General features: G+C 36.5%; 1 protein-coding gene across 2 annotated transcripts in view; it reads left to right on the forward strand.

Annotated features, from left to right (window-relative positions):
• The window catches only part of gabbr2 (gamma-aminobutyric acid (GABA) B receptor, 2), a 341,109-nt gene that overhangs the window by 238,806 nt on the left and 80,019 nt on the right, over nt 1-22,284 (forward strand). For both annotated transcript variants that reach the window (XM_006635781.3, XM_015357533.2), the window contains exons 9-12: nt 4,385-4,465; nt 4,945-5,095; nt 6,317-6,449; nt 8,191-8,298. In XM_006635781.3, coding sequence (XP_006635844.1) covers nt 4,385-4,465; nt 4,945-5,095; nt 6,317-6,449; nt 8,191-8,298 — 473 coding nt within the window. The remainder of the gene's footprint in view (nt 1-4,384; nt 4,466-4,944; nt 5,096-6,316; nt 6,450-8,190; nt 8,299-22,284) is intronic.

Raw genomic sequence — 22,284 nt, forward strand, 5'->3', positions numbered from 1 at the left:
GCCTTCAGCAGTAGAACCATCACCTCCTTTACAAAATGTTAAATTCCAGCTTCTATTGCTGTTTGTTTGCTGGATTACTCTTGCACTCTTTAACCTGTTTTATTTGTAATTCATACTCCCACACTTCCCTGCACTCAACCTCAACCTTCCTCATTTGTTACCCACCATGTCTTCCCTGTCCCTAACCATCATCTTTTTTCCATTTTGTAGGATGCCCAATGTTTCTTTATCTATCCAGTGGATAATCAAAGCAGTATCATCTTTACTCATTTGGATGCAGAGACTCCTCATCATTTCCTCCACACATGCAAGTATCCTAGGGACACACATGCTCTATCTACATTCCCTTAGCTCCCAGCTTCTACTTGAACTGAGTCAGCTCCACCTAAAGGAGTTTTCTCAGTGTTGCACTATTGATCATGCCTTCATCGATGCTGGAAATCCATGCATGTGTGGGGTGTGTTGACAAAATAAAGACTATTTCACAGTTTTCCATATCCCACAGGGAAAAAAGCTTGCTGCCCCAAGCCACAAAGATTCTCTCACATCCCCTTTTGAATTTCTCAGCAGTGTTTGAGAACTATATTTTATCATCATTGTTGCTCTTTTTAGGGTTCCACATGGAAAAGAAATCACTCTTCATTCACATCACATAAATAAGGATATTGTAAAAACAAGGACACTCGAAATCCCTATGCATTAAAAAGAACCTTCTAAGGGAATTTGCAGTTGGAGGTACTCTTATCCATGATTACACACCCACAATATAGATGCACGCTCTAATTTCCTGACAGTTCAAGCCAGGTGTTCAATGAATTTTGTTTCATTTTAATTCTAAGTTCTACATTGGATGTTTAAGGTCCCACTTGGTTCTTTTAAGACAGACCTAACTCCTTTATCCCACAGCCAGGTGGTCGGCCTTCAAAAAAGCATCTTACGGTTAAATCTTCAATACGCATTTCTAAATGCATTTTTTTTATTGGATGGTGTTGTTCCTTATGAAATTTCATTTTAGAACACTGATTCTCTCAGTTCACTGAATTGTTATTTGGTTTTTTTAAATAAAACTAGTAAAAATGAATTGTTCAGAGAAGAGTTGGTGAATTGTATATTACGGAAGTTCAAAGGTTTACTGTGAGACAGTGATGAATCAGAATGTGTTTGGAAATGTCTTTCATCTCCTGGGTCAGAAAAATGGTTAGAAGTCGTGTGAACCGAGGAAATAGATCGTGCACATTCCTTGAATTTCCATCTGGAGACTGTTTGTGACAAAGCTCATTTTTCAATGTCACAGTGTTCACATATTCACTGCATAGTTTTACTGTTGTCTAAAATAACACTGACTTTTTGCGCAATATCAAATTATCAAGTTACTGTAGAAACATGGTTTTCTGAATATTTGTGCGAGATAATACATACTATATGTACTGTTTACTGAAATACCTCAGCTGTAGTGATATCTAAAATTATCATTAAGTTTCTAGGTATAGTATGTAAAATCTTAAATCTGCTTCGTAAATAATAAATGGCATGCCGTTGTTCCTGGTGATAGCTGGAGACTGTCAGCGATTGAGCATGATTCGCATTTAGTATACTTTTATCTTTACTGTATGCATTTAGATTCTTGAAACAAATATCTTTCACAACCTTATCTCTTATAACAAATTTTGTCAGACAACCATACTGTATATTTGATGTTTCTTAAAGATCTACAAGGTTTTAATACAGGTTTGCATTCTCTGAGCTTATGCCTATACTATTATTTTCTTTATGTGAGTTTTTCATTTTCCAGTCTTTTCAGTGCTATTCTACATCTAATTTCAATTAATACCTTATTCCATGTTTCAATCCATTATCAAAAAGCAACTTATTTTTAGTCCTTCAAAGGGCACACACTAATACAGTATATGCAAGTTCACAAAAGACAATTTTTTTACCAAAATATTCACACAAAAGCTATCAAATTCTGCTTGTCAGAAAGCTCCAAGAATTTTGTGCCCCCCTAAAATCTCTTCTGTATATACTGTACTAAATCAAATAATTTTATATTTCTTCTCTCAGCAAGCAATACTACAGAATCTATACAACGGACACAAAGTTGAACAAAGAAACTAACACAGACAATAAATTCAGTCAATTCAATGCTCATTCAATCTGAAATGAAATATTCAGTTTTCAAATATTGTTCTTTTGCACACTTTTAAGGAACAGCAGGACTGCCAAAACAAAACATCTGCTGCCACATTTTGTGGAGAAAGTCAAATCACTCCAACCATCAATGCAAGCAGCAAGTGCTAAAATGTATATTCTGCTTGCTTTTGCAATGCTGTTTCTTGGATTGCATTTCCATTATTTCAGAAACAAACTGCTTCAAAAGCCATGGTGCAGTATTTTGCTCTAGAGGCTTGGCTTTATGATACTAGTCAGAGAGTCATATTTTCAACATTATCATACAGCTTACATGTATAAATGGTGAATATTCTAAATCATATTGAGTAGCAGATAATTGATAATTATAGATATTGTTTTATAGCATAAATGCAGTTAACACATAATAAATGTTTGTTTAAAGCTATGACTGAAACAGTGTAATGTGTGGGTTATGTCAGTTTTAGCACGTTATATTGTAATATGTGTTAATCAAATTTTCAGTTTCAACCAGCGAAGCATCACCAGACTAGAGGCTCCTAAATGGTTCTGCTATTAAAAATCTCTACCTGGAGTGCAGAGTAAGTCCTGCAGGCTGGTGATCACAGGTGTGAGCCTGCCCTGTGCCTCTCCTCTGCTGACCATGAATCTGTCTGAGGCACAGAGACTGGGCTGGGGAAAGGCACACATGCTTCTATATTATCATTCAACAGCCAATCTACTGTATGCAGGTGTTGATTTGTGCTTGAAGGCTTTGTGTGCCTCCCAGTTAGGAAGTCAAATCCTCTGTTTCCATTCTATGCCTGTACTCAGCTACTGTAGGTTCATAACTAAAATTAGAATGTAGAGTTGCCCTCCATTGTTTTAATTAGTTACTAAAAGGTCTAAAACAGATAAAAACAGGAGTGATAATGCCAAAACAATAAATGTTTTTTCTATGGGTTGTAGACATACAGTAGGTCAGATTATATTGTTATACTGTATTTATTTTGGAATTACTTTTTCACAGTCCTTACACTCTCGATTTACAGTATACTAAAAGTTGTTAGTTTCAGATATGTAAATAAGAACTACTTCTGACATTATACAAAAGAATTACTCTCACACAATTCCTTTGCTTCAAAATTGCAGATGAATATGAGTATAACTAGATGTCTGAAAAGAACAAGGCACTTGGTTTTAGACAAGTGGTCTCTGGTTTCCTTTGAGAAAAGCGGTTTGAATGACACTTGACTTCTCCATCTTGGGCAAATCACAGAAAAGACATAACTAGCAATTTCAAATAAAAAAAAGTTTAAAAGCAAAGTTTTAGTTTGTCATTATGTGAAAGGGATGAGCATTCAGGCATCTCAAAGTAACTGTTATAAGAATGTAAAGGTTTCTACATGCAACTTGTAAAAGAATTGTTTATTGAGAACCACATGTGGTTTTTCACTTTATTCCCCAAACTGTTGTGTGTTATAGGCTGGGTAGGTGAGCGAATTATTTGACTGCCATTGGAAATGTTTACAGACTTTATTATGAACTTACACTTAAAATTGTAAGACTAAACTAAATACATTTTCTCTAATTTTTAAGACTCCACAGGTAAGATTTTAATTTGAATTGGGCATTTTCTACAGATTGCTTAAAGTTATTGAAATCATTTTAAAATAATTGAATAACACGAAATCATCTGAACCCCTCACCAACTATTATGAAATAAAGAACATAAGAAGGTTAGAAATGAGAGAAGGCCATTTGGCCTATGTACAGTAGCACATTTTTTGCTAGTAACTGATTGAAGCAAGGATCATACAGTATCTAGTTGTTTCTTAAAAGAAGCCAGGGTATCAATTTCAACAACCTGGAAGGAGTCCCACAACCATTATACGAAGGTGCCTCCCAGGATCAATAATAGCCATTTCTCAAAACACATGCCCAGTGTGGTCCATAATTCACCAAGTATCGTTTTGCTAACCCCATCCTGCAAATCCTGAGCACTGACTCAGTCAGGCTTCTTCCTATAGTGAGTGTTATGATCTCAATTGCAGTAGCTGTGTTTATTCTTGTTATAGTACTCATGGATCCTTGCAGTGGAGAGTTCTAAGAGTCACGACAATTCAGGACCCCTTGGGTTTTTAGCTTGCATTAAAAACAAATGTGGATGACATTCATAGTTTCATTCATAAAAATACTGTGTACTTAAAGAACATGGTAGCTTCACTCGAAATTTTCTCGTCTTCAATTTTTACAGAAGGCAAAGAAGTGAAGGTTGGAGAATATAATGCAATAGCTGATGTTCTAGAACTCATCAACAACACCATCAGGTTTCAAGGTAAGGGACAGCAGAACCTGAAAATAGTACTTTGTCTCCGAGAGGAAGCAGAAAAGCTTTAAAAGGGTCAAGAGTAATGCATTTCAGTTGTAAGTGCAATTTAAGGCTAAATGGTCAATTCTGTTTTAATCAGGTTTTCAACATACCTGAGGAGCTAAAATGTTATTGTTACATACATTTAATCCTAAGCATTGTGAGAAATCAGATATTCCTTTATTTTGTTTAAAATCAGAAAGAAGGGGAGTAATTTTCTCATTGCTTAATCAGTTTGTGCTCATCCAGAGCACATGCTGACCCCTATGGTCCAGATGGTAGTGTTTTCAAATTATTACAAAAAAATGTTCACATTAAAAGAACAATAATAACATAAACTTATTTTTGATCTGCACAAGGCCTTTTTGACTTGGAGTGAACCTAACAGTTTTCTTTTGTTTCCAAGTGCCTACACAGTTCACAGTTATGCTCTTCTGTTTCTGCAGGAGTGGAGCCACCCAAAGACCGGACATTTGTCCGACTCCAGAGGAGGCACATAAACCTGCCTCTTTACAGCATCCTATCAGCGATCACCATCCTGGGCATGTTCATGGCCAGCGCTTTTCTTTTCTTTAACATCAAGAATCGCAACCAGAAGTAAGACACTTCCTGATCTTCTCCCCTGCTCCCATTGGTGTGCAATTGAGCTGGGGCCTTAATGGCCAACTGCACAGCTGAGATATTTGTGGCCGCCAAAAAAAGGACATTTTTGGCCTCTGTGAAATGTGCTAAGGAAGGAAATTATAGTCAATTATTGCTGTTCAGGCATTTGGATTAAGAGATAATTATCAACGATAGTCAGATCTGGACACAGATTGAGCTGTGTCTCTTCAAATGGTGTGTCTCATACATTGTTTAAACCAGGTGTATGTCAGGTATAAGGAACTAACTGTTATGGAATAAATTGCTCAACATTACCAACATTACCAAGGACTTGTAATTTTTCAAAGTCTTCTGTGAGCTAGAAGAAGACAATTACCTAAACAAGCAAAGACAACATAAGTGATTTCCACCCTATATCAAACTTGCCTTTTTTGAGAAAAGTTTAGGAAGTGCTGTTGCAATAAAATCGAACAATCGCCTCACCTCTAGAACCAGTTTTACATGTTTTCCCCTAAAGGAAAATTCATAAGAAATATCTTTAAAGCTGTCCTTGAGTTGGGCTTTTTTTGCACAATAAAATCATATCTAGCATGAACTGTCTGTTAGGCACCCTCAAGGGAAAGACCACAGAAACAGTGATTTGAGATGGGTGGAAAACATACTTGTTTAACTGTGATGTAGGTCTTCCCTTTACTCAACCGAGTGTCAAACCTTCTTCGGTATTGTCTTTTTAAAGGAATTCCACTTGGAATTTCTTCCCCTTGGGAAGCCCTGTCTCACTCCAAAGAAGCTAAAGCATGAATGATGAGAAATTCTCTTGATGAGAAAATGCCTCAAACTATCCCTGTAATAGCAATCTACACAGGATGTACTGTACTGTACTGTACTGTAGCTGCAGCTGATGGAGAAACGCCTTTGAGAGCTATGAAAGCTTCGAGAGAAGTCTAATGACTCTCCCCTCCTTGCAGGGTGAAGGTTGCTCTCATCTTGGAAGACCCCTCATTTCAGAGCCACTGGATGAAATATTGAAGTTATTAGGTGGCCTTGTTCTTTGATCAAGCTATTTAGAGAATCCCGCCTGACTTGTATAAATGGGTCAGGCTGGCTTCTCATTCATTAATTATACTGAAAATGCATCTCATTACATCCACAGGAATATCAGATCAATTTGGTTCTAGTAAATTCCCCATATGCCATATGCTTCTGTCTCCACAGGCTAATAAAGATGTCCAGTCCATACATGAACAACCTGATTATCCTTGGAGGGATGCTGTCTTATGCCTCTATATTTCTCTTTGGTCTTGATGGGTCCTTTGTCTCTGACAAAGTATTTGAAACCCTGTGCACAGTAAGTTTCCACTACAGTAAACATAAAATGGCCTTTCTTTGCATGTCTTTGGGAGGTGGGTGGGAATCAGAGTACCTGTGATACCACGGGAAAACAGAAAGAACATATACTGTAGTATAAATTAGGTGAAAAAGACTGCAAACATGCACATAAAAGTTACAACTTTTTACTTTGTTTTTTTTCTTTAAAAACCACATGAATCTACAGTATGTAGGCAAAGAAGGTACACTATTTGTGGTACAGAGAAAAAGAATGACTAAATAGCGATAGCCTAATTTACTGTATCTGTTCCCATGCTGTGCAAGTTACCAGGGAAAATCAATCAACAAAGACTACAGGTCCTGAAGGCCATGATCACAAATCCCTACAAATATTGATATAAAATAGCCAACATTTTGAAATTCTGCATTGACTCTTACACATGTTCAGTATTAGATTCCTGTGAGCACATGTAAGGCAGTTAATATTTACTTTTTAATATTTTTAGAGGTCTGCAGTCCCTAAAGTTTCATCACTAACTTATAATGGCCAATTAGTAAAGACCAGGAAACAGAGCAATATAGACAAATGCAGTGATCAATTAATCCAAATAGTCATTAAGAGTCTAGGAAAAAATGAAAACCAGAAGACTCAGCTGCCTCCAGGAACAGGAATTAATTTCAGTGTCTTCATGTATTCTGATGTGAAAAGCTCTGCATTTCAAAGATACCAGAAATGTATTTGTCAGTGTTTCATAAGTTTCCAGTTATGGCAATTCTAAAGTTGCATTTTTCCAGCCTTCTCTTTTTGTTTTTCCTTACAGAAGGGCAATTTTGCTGATTTCTTTCAACAGGATTTGCATTCTTATCATTAACCTTACAACCAAACAAAACACAGTTTCACGTTTTTAAGGTCAATATTAAAGGTTTTGTAGATGTTTGGAGGAAGATGTACGTGCTCCCTAAACACATAAAATTGTATTGTAAATGCAAACTGAATGCAGGCTATTAGCAACAGTTGTTTATTAAGCTATTTGTGCACAGTTGTTAGAAGGTTGACACCACTATTATTTTCTCTATTCACTGTTAAAAATGAACTGGGGCTTCTCTTGAGCTCTATATCCCTATGTCTTACAGAGTGTATTTCAGGATTTTGGCTGACCTTTCTATCATAACACTTTAACTTTGAATTATATTGGGCAACAGAAGTGTTTAGCAAGTACATTTTTTCATCACTATTTTATGTAATGAAAAATGAGGACAGGGCCTCACCACACATTTTATTCATTGCACATATTAGAGATATAAACTGTACAATGGGGACATGCTCTATCTGTTTAAATAGGTAGTATGTGTAATACTGTACTGTACATGTGATACAAGAGAATATTTCATTCTGACAGAGTGTTATATACTATACAGTATTCAGCCCATTTTACAGACTTGTCTATATTCAGTTCTTCAAAAACTACAAATGTAAAATTATAGTGCATTTAAATACATCTTGATAAACTTTCCCTTTTTCCTTTTACTGTACTTGTGACACTATTTTATTTGTGTCCTGCTTTTCAAATTGTCATGTCTAGGTATTGTAATTAAAGTATGTGAATATGGGGGAAAAAATGAATAACATTTTGCTTTTGGAATAAGAAAACAGGGCATGAAGTGAATCTCACTGGATTTGGTCTTTCCTGAGAAGAATAAAGCCTCATTAAAGCATTGAATTTCAGTGTGAATGTAGTGATGAATCCTTCCTCATGCAGGTCAGGACATGGATTCTTACGGTGGGATATACAACAGCATTTGGAGCTATGTTTGCAAAAACTTGGAGAGTCCATGCTATTTTTAAGAATGTGAAGATGAAGAAAAAGGTAAGAAAGGCACTTATGACTTCCTTACAAGAACATTATGATGATTATATTTGGTCTTTGGAATGGATAAATGAATTAGTGGTTTCTTGAATGGTGTTAAAATTGATTTAAAATAGTAAAATAAGGGTATTGACACAAACAATTACCACAAGACGGGTAAATTGTCTCTGCAGTAAAGTCCCTGTGAGAGAATAATGGGAAACATCGATGGTGAAAACAAAATTTTAGTGTTCACTACTGTAACTTTCAAGGGTGTTCTCCTGAGGTCACTATATAATCAAAGAATACAGGTATGCTTTTCTCTTCCTTTTAAAGATTTCAACACCGCTACCCTCAAACAAAAAATTGGCTTACCTAAGGATCAGAAAAAAAAGTTGTAAACTGTTTAAGAGAACCTTTGTACTCTGCTTTATAGCAATTCCCACCAAATTTCAGTGCTCCCAAACTAATTTTGCTGGTTTACATTGTTTAATGAATTGGGGGCAGAAGACTTGTCACCATAAAATCCCATTTTGTATGTATAAAAATGGGCTGAGTGCCCTTTCAGAAAATTGGTTTTCCCATCAATAACCCTACTTAGGAATTATTAGACATTATCATACATCCAATACAGCTGCCAAAATGTATTTCAGTGGAACTTCCCTGATTGCTTTTGAAAGATGTGTGATGTATATCAGTCTTTAGTGTGTACTGTAGCTGCATTCTTTGTAAAAAACAGACTTCTTCCAAACACGCATACAATATGAAATAGATAACGCCCTTTCGTTAAGTTAAAGGCAATTTGATTAATGATTCAATTAAATTTTAATCTTTTGCTTCGGTCATGTAAAATACATGAATGCACATCAATTTAATTCATTCAAGCTTAATAGCATATTTCACTTTCCTGTCATGTTCCGAATGTCAAGTGAATCCTTTGACATTTAGTTAACATATTGATGTAGAAAGTTACTTTGGCTAACACTTTAATAGAATATTAAGTGTTAATATATTTATAAAATTATTATAGTAATCTTTATCACACTATTAAGAACACCTATATCAAAGTGTGCCCATGGTAATTTGTTTGCATTTTTTAATCTTAATACTATGTTAAATAATTAATTTGTTAAGATAAGGATAAACCTATTACATAAAAGCAGGATCACTGTTCAACCTTTACATTTGTATTTAGATGTATTATAAACACAAAATGCCCTCAAATTCTCTTTTTGAGTTCATGTGATTGAGCTACCTGTATGAGCAGTAGTGAAGTGTCAGTTTATGAGAAAATGGAGAAGGACACATTGTAGAATTATTCTACCAAGGGCTGTCGTAGAGGGACTTCATAAAGAGAGAAGGGGGGGATTTCCGCTAAGATGAGAAGATTCTGAACTGAAGGTGTATACCTTAACTGGGAAAGGCAGAGTTACTCTCCCAAATTCATACCATCGTTCCTATGTAATACGATATTTAAAACAACTGTCCATCTAACTTATTTTGACAGACCTAGGGGTTGTGGTGCAGTAGCAAATGATATATAATAGGCCTGTCACAGATAAACACATGTTAATACATGTTTCTTTTCTTCTTTGTGCAAAAGTGGTGCTTGAATTTATAGCACAGGAAAAATGAAAAGCCAAATAGAAACCTTACTCTTCTTTGATCTCCTACCTAAACTTCTTCACTGCCATCTCTATACTCACCAGGCTGCTAAGCTGCTTATCAGCTTCCCAAATAGTCTCTCTCCAAGACTCTACTCTAAAACATTTTATCAAAATGGAAACCCACACTCACTCAGACACTCTTCAGAAAATTTACAGTATATGTCCATTGAGCCATTTGTCAGCTGATCTCTTAGTTCTGACAACCAATGTCACGCAGTGCAATAGAGAACAAACTGGAAGCCTGTGCTTCCTAGTTTTTAATCATCACCAGAACAATTGCCTTCTTCCAACTGGTCAGGTGACAGAGGCCAGCAGGACCTTCTCCCACATCTTTCAGGGGAATGTAGTAGAGACAAGCTAGATCAAGTAGGTAGCTGCATCAATGTACATAGGCTGCAAAGTAAAGGTTAATTCCATGCTGAAAAGAAGAAAATAAACACAGCGTTTCAGCTGGAGTCTTCTTCGGGTGTGGTCTGCAAAGGAAGGGGTAGAGTCAGGGGAAATCACACACGAAGAAGACTCCACAGCCGAAACGTTGTGTTTCATTTCTTCTCTTTTCAGCATGGTAGAGACAAGCTGCGGTTTTGTCTAAACCTGCCATCCAGACAATTGTGTTGAGGTCAGCAAGCCAGTATTTTGGGGACAATGCAGTATAAAGATGGAAAGGAACAAGTAAAGGTTTCTTGATCAATCAATTTGTTGATTAGTCATTGCAGGAGCTACTACTACTGTGGCCACCTCTACAGTGGTGTTTAAATGTTTTACTTGTTTAAAATTATCAGCACATTGTAATCCAAAGCTTTTTTTAAAATAAAATATGGTATATATATTATTTTAGTAGTATATGTACTTTAATGCCAAAGTAATTTCTAAGCTTTGAGGTTTTTATTTCATTTATTGAGAGTAGCATTTTTCAATTCATCACAACCTTCTTTGCTTCCATTCAGAAATTGGCTCTGTGGTAAAGTCTTATTATTTCAGTGATTGTGTGAAAAAATGCTGGACCTTAATCTATTTACTCCTTAAGCATTTTTTGTTTTATTTTTAGAATTTAAAGCTCTAATAGTGTGTGGGTTACCACATGCAATGGGAGGTGTAATACAGTATCTAAGATGCTGCGAATTTATAATATAGTAGCTGGGTCAGAGCTATTTTTGCTGGCTTCTAGTACTGGCCCAGACAAAATGCTTTAGGGAATAGCATGTCATTGCTTCTGCCTGCAAACTGAGCCTTTGTTTTGAAGCTCTTGGAAATAAAAATGGAAAATGAGAAAAAGATTCCTTTGTTAGAATCTCCAAGTGGATTATATAATGACTAAAAGGCTAGATTGATTTTGAGGCTGAGTATTGGTAACATATACCATATAAGGACAGGATGTGGAAGATGTCCTTGTAATTCAAAGAGGTGGGAGGCAGAGCATAACTTTTGCAGTGTTATATCTCTCTGAGCTGCTATTACTCATCACTAAAAATTAGGTTGTTTCACTTGTCACCATGAAACAAATATTTTTGAAAACCCCACCATCTCTTATAAGCTTTAAAATACCATGCTTGACAGCCTGTTGGAGTATTTGATTAGTAATAAAACCAAATGAACGACGTGACTGTTCCTTTGAATATCTAAATCAGAGGTCTTAATTGCTTTGGCACTCCTTCAAAGAGAATTAAGGTCATTAACCTCAATGCTATGGTCACAGCACTGAGAAATGGAATTTTGCCACCCCCAAACGAATCTATATAAACTGCTACATCTCTCCAAACACTTTCATTTGGTTTATTTTTTATTTAAGTCAAATTCTTTTGCATACATGTACTGTAGCTGTTTCCCAGAGTGAAACATTGTCATGGTAGACTAGTGACATTGTGTTTATTGTCCGTTGTAAGACCTTAAAGGGCACATTAGGAGCTAATAGAGGCTAGAGATTAGATTATGTACCCATAACATGTTTCATTTGATGGTATTTATATTCAAGACAAGAAGACATGCCTTTGAAACATACTGTGAGTTCTTGAAAATGTGTGTCTGTAGCTATTTGTTGCAAAAGGTAGGACCCCATTATAACATTATTTAATTCTGAAATATAACATTATACCATTATGATATGGATATGAATGTATTTTGTTCACCTTCATTGAATTTAATTAAGAAAGCCACTAAATGTCACTGACTTTGATACATAAACACCATGTACACCATTCTGAACTGTATGACAAAACAGCCATTTTATGTTCAATTTTTTTGCTTAGATTCTATACACAACAGTAAATGATGTAAAGATTCTCATTCCTGGGGAGGTTCTAAAAATAAAAAAAAACTTTTTTTTTTTAGATTAATGAATCAAATCCCGACAGAAACAAAATCATTTTCCCCTCTCTCATTCTCCCCTGAGTCTACCCCTTCCTCTGCAGACCACATGATAATCAGATCCACATAAATCTTTCATTTATTCTCGTCGCAGTTTCCCTCCAGATCTCCAAAGTGGCATTGCTAGCCTCATTTATTCTGGCGGTAAAAAAGTTTTCGCATCGCCATATCCTTGAAATACTGTATAACAAAAGTTGAAGGCTACAGTATGTGCAGGGAGCCAGTGCTGTGTCATCAGTACCTTTGCCGCAGTTAAGCCAGCGAGCCACACTATTCATTGCCATTTCACGCAGTATGAATATCAGGCTCCAATGACAATTGACCTCTGTGCATTCCCAAAACATATGCATAAAAATTCCAGCTGTGTTGAGAGTGCAAATTTTGAATAGAGGGTTGGGGCAATTTTCACAGTATTAACTCTTACAGGGTATCCAGTAGGCTCTGTTGCATAAATTAATTAGTTGAAGGTTACTATTTGTGGGAGCATTAAACAATCTAAAAACACATTCCAAACAATTACCTATTATTCTAAATGTAATTATTTTTCTCAAAGTCTTAGGAGTTTTGGTAGTTTATATAAAACTTTAAGTAGGTGTGAATATATAGTTCAGACAAATTGGGGAAAAAAACTCTCAGAAAAGCAGAAATCTGTAATGTATATCTCTTTTAAGAATATTTGCACTTTTGCTAGACCATTAACTCCAAACATAGGGATGGCTACCAGACTGTAGAGTACAATTATGCTAGACAAATGTTGGTACCATTAAATCTAATACTGTATCTCATGTATTTTTCTATTGCACTACAAATAGTAATTGTGTTTGCAATGTTAGGGCCATGATGACGTATGGTCAGCACACTGTGATGAATCATAATAGAAAGCCTACTAGTCCATCTTAATAATAGTGACTGCCAGTTCCCCAGTCCAATTTTGAACAGTGTTCTGTACTGAGTTAGATCTGAATTTGCTTGCCATTCCATTTCAGGATTCAATTTTAGCCCAATAACCAACTGGAAAGGGGAGTGAAATCATGTCAATAATAGAATTAAAGGGAAACTGCAATCTCAATTATTCAGACCAGTTACAGTATAAATCTTGGTCACTAAAGAAATTCATTGATGGTATGGAAAAAAAATTACAAATTTTGAATTAGGCATAAAATTGTGTACTTTGTGAAAGTACTGTAAGCCACCATGTTGTCGCAAACTAGCATTCCAGTTCCCATGAATTGCGACGAGAAGCAGCCCTTCCTGCTCACTAGTCTCCATAATGACTAATGTAATGTGATGTACCAGTGAATAAATACAGGTTGTGCAGCAGACATTTCACTGCAGAAGTGTTCCAGTTTTTCATGTGAGAATTTATTTAAATTATTGATTGAAATATCCATCCATCTATTTTCTAACAGAGCTGCAGGAGGTCCGGGGCCTCTCCTGGCAAGCACTGGGCACAAAGCAGGATACTGTACACCCTAGATGTGACATCAGTCCATCACAGGACATACACACAGACTCAGACACTGCACATACTGTACAGTAGTTTACAAATGTGTATGCGCAATTTTGTAGTTTTACCATATTGGACACCATAGACAAGGCCCTAATACTTCTGCAAGGAAATGTATATGTCTGTATTTTTCATCCTTGCATTTAAAAGAAAATGGAATGCTGAAAACCATAACCAGACAGATGAAAAATGGCATATCTAAATTCCTTTGATAGAAATCCTTCTGTCAGCCAGCATGTATTTATTACTACAGTGCCAGCTTCTGCTGTTACAGGCTCACACTGTAGTTCTGTACAGCACTGGTGCAATTTCCATTTTTATGTAGGGCTTTATTTTTATGTTTAGAGTTAGAAAACAGAACATTATTATATTATTCTTTTTATATCGGAGCTGCAAGGTCAGATCTGTCTTATATGTGTACATAATTATTATTTTTTAAGTGTCTTCAAAAAAGAACAATGTGCAATGAATTTCACAGTCAGAAAAACAAGGAAGTGTATCGGTTCATTATTAATGATCTACATCCAGTACACCCCCACTTTAAAGCATCAATATCCTCCAGAAATTGGTGATCAATCCAGAACGTTGTTGAGACAGATTTCATTCACTGGTTTGTTTTTAAATAAAGTGGTAATTCTAAGTAAACTGCTAAATATTACTGGAAGGGTTCATCTGTACAGAATTGCAGCCTTAATAAATGGGTAGTTTTACCATAGTTCTATGTCTACAAAAGTATGCATTGCGCCTGTGATGTGGTGACTACTGTTTGATATGCAAGTTTTCAAACAACCCAGCATTGTTTGCCTTCTCTTTTTAGAATTGGGTTAAGCGAATGTGGAGACAGGAAAAGGAAAAATCATTTAACAAGGAATCATCTTCTTTGTAAAAACTGTATTGCTGCTTTTCACTCCTTCAAAAGTACAGTACATCTCAGAGCTAGACCAAGCAGAGGGCTTGTCAGTCACAAACCCTCAGTGTCTTCAGTGTGCAGCACTACTGTCTTTGTCAGATTTACTCAAGTGTTTTGTGGTTTCTTGGCTAAGCTAAACATAAACTGCAGTAAGTATGTTGGCACACAGTGCCAAGTGCTGCGCATCAACAGGAAAAGCAAAAATAGTTTTAAAAAAGAGATTGTCGCTTTTGATAGTTCAGTTTTCTCCACTGAATTTAGCACATTTAGCATAAACAAACATGCTTTTTTGCTTTTGTATTAGTGAAATCCTTAAAATGGTGCATCAGCTCTTATTGCTAGTATTAGGCTATTTGCCTTGTATAAAAGGAGAAGCAATAGCCCAGGCAAAGAATAGACAGCCAAGAAATAAAGGTGCTTTATGGTTATTACATTGGCAGTTCTCCACTACCCAAAAGCAGAATGCAATGCAGGTAGTTCTTGATTTACATGGCAGACTCGATCTTGAAAAATGGTGCTTGAATCAAAGGCATCTACATTAAAACTTATTTCCTATAAGAGTGCATGTGAATAGAAGGAGATGCTTTCTTAGTCCACTTCTAACTAGAGGCTTTAAGTCAGTGATTAATCCACAGATTGATTCATGTACTGTACATTGGTTATTTAGTTGTACTAAATTTTAAGTAAATGTTTGTTAGTGTTTATTACTTCCACGTAAAACGTGAAGAGAAGACTGTTGTTAATGGTGGGTTGTAAACAGTGTGGAAAATATCTGAGCCATGTGCCCATAAACACACTACCCAGCCAATTTCGGTCTTTTTGCCCACAATGAGCCTTTAAATTCCTTTGATTCTAAATACTCATTCTTTATTAAGGTTTTTGACTAACTATTAACAGTAGACTGATTTATTTCATCTTTATTGTCTTGTGAACATTAAAGTTGGCAATGCTGTTTATCACTGTTTTTTCAAAAACAATAATTTAAAAAATATTTGTTTGTGGCTCTTAAAACTGCTTCAGGTGTCACCTGTAGCTTACTTTGTTTTACGTTTTTTGTATTATTTTAGATTTTCAATTTTATCAAATATATAATATAGGTATAGAATAAGACAGACACTTTTTCTGATTTATTTAGCAAGTATAAGATTAGGGGAGGTGAACAGTGGCTGGAAGTACACTGGGACCAAGATCTCCCAGACGTCTGTGCTTTTGATCTCCCTCTCCTTGCCTACTTCTTCTCAGAAATAAAAAGAAGGTGAAAGAACTGATTTTTTCTGAATCAGCAAAAATGTATCTCTGATCAGGACTTGGTTTTCCAAGAGTAGTTCTGTAACAAGCACTTCATCAGGGAGACTTAAGGACATAAGGCACACTATGCTTAGGTCGGAAAACTAGATCATTTTCTCCCTCTCACTCTGTCTCGACGAGAACCTAACTGAGCTACTCTGAGCCCTTCACTCACAGTAACTCAGAGACCTGAACATCAAGTTCACTGTCCCCCGTGACACTACACAACTTCTGGTCCTCTGTTTCTCACTCCTTGGTCCTTTCCATGACCTCCTCCTAGGTCAATCTCGAAATCCTACTAAACAATGTTGAGTCCTTTGCTTGCGGAGTGCTTGCCTTTTGGCCTTCTAACTAATCCCTTTCAAGAAGTAGCAGTGGAAGTGGAAGTTCCTTGATTGGGCGAGAAGCACTCTCCTATTTTATACTGCTATTGACACTTAACACATATCCTGTATTTTGCCAGGCTCTGTCTCACACTACTCACACCTCTCCACTGCCACTGGCGCCTCAGCTTTCAGGCACCCCAGGCTGCGTCTCCTAGCAGCTGCCGGCACCCCTCCCCATGCTCTGTCTTTACACATGCATCAGTGGTGATCCTCACTATTCTGCTATGCCTGCATGCCTACTTCACACTAACAACTCAAGAGAAGTAACACCCTCTTAACACCCTGCATAGGGTGGTGCTACACCCCTTACAATCTTAACCAGAGGCCTGTGCTAAGCACAGAGGCCAGTGGGGACCCAGATTTACTTTTGCCCTGCATGTGCCAGGTCAACTGCTCACAAACACTAACATACTACTCAGTAGACACACTCTTATTTCCTCTCTCTGTGGAATCTGGATCAGACTGACAGCCTGTCTCTCTCTTTGATTCCAGGGGAGTAAACGCAGTCTGTACATGGAACGTTGGCCCCAGCTGTAGCTAATTGAATCGCATACTTCCTACAACTATGGTTAGTTAGTGGTCAGTGAGAAATATACACTTCTCAAGCTCCACCCTTCAGCAGTCCAGCCTTGGACAACATTACACTTACTACACCTAAGACAGTCTTCTTCAATAAGCATGTTTTAATGCCACACACAGCTGTAACTCATCCAATCACTAAGTCCCTATAGTTGTGATCTCTTAGACATATACACTTTTTGAGGAGAAACTCTGTGCCTCAGCATTCCTGCCTCTGGAAATGTTACCTACTGTAGCTGGGAAACCTCTCTCAGGTAAAAATATTACTCTGGAGGAGAAGTGAACACATTTCATATGTATTGCTTTCTGTACATTTCAGTCAAGACATTACTTTTTTTTTCTTCTTTGACATTAGATTTGATTTCTGATACACGTGTTTATATTTTAGCTTGTAATGTGCACAGGATAAATCATTCTACCATCTAAGGGAACAAAAAGTTGTTACTGTGATGCAGGAATATCACATATTAATATTTTATGTGCAGTACCTCATATCTCTGCCTCATCTGCTATCTATGTTTAAGATTGTGATGCACTATCAGTGTATAACATGAATTAATTCAATACTGGCCATTACCACATTTTGTAACCAAAAGGCAAACACTCTTCTGATTGTGCAATTTTTCCAAGTTTCTGCATATTTACAATAGGTACTGAGATTTACTGTTCTTCACAACCTTGATAAACAACTAAATAGGTAAAAGCTGACCCGAAAAAATGTGAATTTAATCCTGGCATTCACTTTAGTCTGATCCCTCGGTTCCGACTACAAGATTTAATTTATACTGTTGTTCTTATTCAGCATTGAAAACTGTGTTATTTCTTCCACAACTATGCTATTAATTGTGACTTAGTATTTGGTGGAAATACTTTCAAAATCCAGGGAAATATAGCATTCCTAGTCACGTGTTTTACATCAACTCCTTGAAGGTACTTTCCCTTTCGTTGCTTCATTGTAGAGTAATAAAGGGATTCACATTCAGATGAATATTTTTATATTCATTTTTATATATTTTTTGCTCATTCCAGTATTTGAATTCTCACAAGTTACCTAACTCTTATTTCTTCAGGAGCAATACAAACCTGCCCCTGACTTCATGCAAATCTGTATATCTGTCTCTAATTTAGAGTGGGACTACAAAGAAATTGACTGACTACAAACTAAAAATTAACAATATTTAGATTAATATAGTATGTCTAGCTTCTTTAGACAATATCATATAAAGCCACATCCTAATCCTTTGTGTATACAGTATTTTGTTCAGAAGGCACTGTAGGAAAACAAGCTTTAGGAGTGTCCAGAAGTGAATAAAACACGTTTTGTCCTCTTTATCTGCTATTGTAAAAGGATATGACTTGTTCTCAGTTAGTACATGTGCCACACGTTAAATGTCTTTATCTCTCAGATATATACAGTATTTATTATAGACATATTGCACTGCTTTCCATTGCACATTATAAATGTACATATCTTACATAATTCTTTCAGGAAATTATTTTATTGTTCAATGTTATGTACTGTAGTATAGTGCAAAGAAATATTTATGGACCCCCTGTATAAATGAGATATAGAAATGTTTGACCCATGATGCCTTTTTAATTGAAACCATTCTTTTTCTTAAATAGCAATAAGGATTTATATTTAACATTTTTTTCTGAGATGCAATGGTGTACAAAGTGCAAAACAATGAAATACTTCATGTCTAAATCAGTATTTTTGCACCTTGTATACCATTGCACAAAGTTTAATTCGATTTTTTTTTTACTGTCAGTTATTGTCTACAAATGGAAAAATATTCAAGCTAATGGTGACTCTATCCAGGGTCTGTCATCCTGCCAAGATTTCTCCAAAAGCACCCTGGAAAATCATCCATGAAGTCACAAAGAATCTCAGAGTAACATTTATGGCTCTGCAAGCCTCTCTCTCTGTGCAGCTAATGTCAGTGTTCATGCCACAGCCACCAGGAAGAGCCAGGAAGAAAACATTGCTCCCTGAAAAATATCATTACTACCTGTCTGAAATTCAACAATGAGCACCTGAACCATTCACAAGACTACTAGAAGAAAATTCTCTGGACAGATCAGTTAAAATTTGAACTACCTGTATATGGATGCGATGAGAGTTTTTTTGTAGGGCAAAAACTAAACACAGGGCAGCACTGTGCAGCACATTGGTGCCTCAAGAATCTGGAGCCCTGTATTCGATTCCTGGGATGTTATCTGTGTGGCATTGGTAGAGTCTGCTAGTGTTCCCAAAAGTGAGTCTATCCTGGCAAGCAAGGGTGAAAGGCAGGATACACCCTAGACAGGATACCAGTCTTTCACAGGGCACACACAGACACAGGCAGACACGCACACACTCACACCAGGGCACATTTTCCCAGAAGCCAATTAACTCACTAGCATGTCTTTCGACTGTGGGGGAAACCACAGCAAGTGGAAAATCTCCACATCAAAATCCAATTGTGCATGCGTTTTACATGCTGAAGAAATAAATGTCAAAATACCCCAAGAGTAGGCAAAAGCTCAGAGTGCCCACAGCAAAGGCTTGGCAAAGTATCTCAAATGATTATATAAAGAATGTGGTGAACTTAATGGGTCATTGACTTCATGATATTGTGCCTTAAAGGGATGTGCTTTCATAATTTGAAATGTAATTAATATGAATATGTCTCAATACTTAAGAAATCAGAGGATGTGTGGTTTTGTTATAATATGATCAAATGCATGTATGTACCCAAAAATCAAATGTTTATTACTGTATGTTGTATATACTTTAAAGCAAGGACTCATGAGATCTGTTTGTGTTTATTTGTTAAAGAGTTTTGACTTCCTCTAAAATCTTCAGCATCCCTGACTTTACAATTCAAATACTGGAGCAGTGATTCAGGCATGTTATGTCTCCAATGAAACGTTTAATTTATTTTCAAAGGGAGCCCTTGATTAGGTTCAACAATCTCTTGTTTTGCTTGGATGCACACAGCAACAATAGGTCTGTGCTTTTCATGAATATAATGCAAAGCACTGTAGCCCTATCAGCCCACACTTCCCACTAGAAATTTCAAACAGTACACTAACAGTTTTGTTTAACTGTGTTGTACCTCCAGGCTGATCTGCCCTAAAACCATGTCTAGAGTGAATGGCCAAGGGAGTTTCTGTATGTATTTATAATGGCTTAGCTGACTGCCCCGTCTTCCGGCTGGAGTTAGCATTAAAATCTTTCCGAGCAAATCTTTCCCATGAAAATACAGGCCTTTATTTGAAAGCAATTTCCGATTATTATTTTTTTAAAAAAGGTTATGCAATAAATTATGGGCATGCATTGGTTTTAAACACATGCCCTTACTATGATTCAGCTATGGTGGTGTGAATTAAAAGGAACACAAGACTCTGGTTTAATGGTACCGTATACCATTAAACAAATATTTTAAACATCTGAAAAGGTGAACATAATACAGATAAAAGAATTATATATTGTTAGCGTAAACTGTTACATACTGTACTTTCTCATAATGAAAACATTACAAATTTAATATCAGGTGAGACCTCACAGAGCATTGGCATATGGGTATATTAACCTGATCAGCCTCACGATACTCTGCTGTGGTTCTTCCACTCCTCTAATGCAGCCATAGCCAATTGGTGAAGGTTGGCCAGTTCTGGTTGTCTCCTACTGATGGCATTGGTCATTGTCCCAGAGATGTTCAGTTGGACTCCGGTCAAGAGTAAAAGCTGGTCCTAGCAGGACATTGACATATCTACAGTAGCTTGACGTTACACTATTGAGGGAATTAACTAAAAGTGTTTTACTACAGTATAAGTTCGTATTATATCTTGTCAGCTATATATCATTTTAGTTATATTTTTCTAAGGCCATCTCAGGATATCTAGTCTCAAAGATTACATAGCCACATGATATCTTTATGCTCAGTTGACATAGTTCTCAGGGAAATGACCGAATGACCTCTCTAGGAACAAAGGGTCAATTCAGCAGAAGGGGCTGATGGTCACACAAGCAGGCAATAAAGGATATATATGTAATGGTCAGCTTTTTAGAATTACCATTTATAGCCACAAGGCAAGCAGAGAGTCATGTGAGAAGTGTATCTTGTATTGTTTGTTCCACTATATAAAGAAGCAGTATAAAGGTTGGTTTTTAAGTCTTGTTCCACAAGCAAGACGTCCATATGTATATGAAATAAAGACGACTTTCAACACACAAACACTCGGCTGATGCCGTTTTGTTCTGGCACAATACTATAATCTTATCACTATGCGGCCTTGCATTATTCTAGTGGAAATCAACACTTTTTGATTAGCTTGTGGGAAAGGAAAAACATTTGGCTTACAGACTTCTTCTATACGTTACTGAGAGTTTGGTGACACTTGTTTTTGTGTTAAAGGAAATTCCTTTCCACATCATATTTCCATTGTCCCTGTGGTTGTCGTAAACTATACAGCATTCGGCATCACAACTTTGCATTGCATTCCATCAGTCAAGAGCAAAATATTTTCTTGCTGAATAAAACACACCGCCTGTCTTTTTGCTGCCAACTCAGATATATTTTGCTTATAGATTCTATTCTACGTTTTAGGAGATGGCAATTTGTGCTTCTCAGCTGTCAGCATGTTACCCCTGAACTGCCTTCCATCATGCATACTATTTTCATTCTGAAGGGAAATTCTAGTCATTCAATGATGCACTGGTTATGTCTTTCTGGAATTTCTTCTGCTTTGGAATCTGCAGTGTAGAACAATTGCACAGGTCCATCAAATAGATGCAATGACTCTAGGCCCATTCAGTAATTCTTTGACTTCTAGGATGCATCCAGGCTCTCATAGAGCCAGTTTCCTGCATTCTCTGCACTAGAATCATGCCAAACACGACCAGGCAATCATAACTACTCAAACAGGGCATGCTCTAATCAGTTTTTGTTAATTAAACTCTGTAGTCAACTCTTTTATCATTTCGACTCGAATGACTTGTGCTCACTATTTTGCTAACAAGCACAATACTCTTCAAACAATCAAAAAATCTCCTCACTATTTACAATGCAAATATCATTATGCATGTGCTCGATGAGCTATTGATGCCAAGCCAAGCCTTTTGCATTTTCATTGTGCATCAGTATAAAAAATAAGTGAGGTTCCATAAACTACTTATGTTTTAAATATTGTAACTTTTAAATAAGTAGATATTTTCACTCGGCTAAGTTATTCACTTCATCTTGTCTTTCACATCTACAGTAACTAAAGAACCTTTCAGAAAATGACTCTTTGAAAATATATACTGGAAGTGGGGATTTG

This window comes from Lepisosteus oculatus, chromosome 10, assembly GCF_040954835.1.
Source record: "Lepisosteus oculatus isolate fLepOcu1 chromosome 10, fLepOcu1.hap2, whole genome shotgun sequence".
Taxonomy (NCBI): Eukaryota; Metazoa; Chordata; class Actinopteri; order Semionotiformes; family Lepisosteidae; genus Lepisosteus; species Lepisosteus oculatus.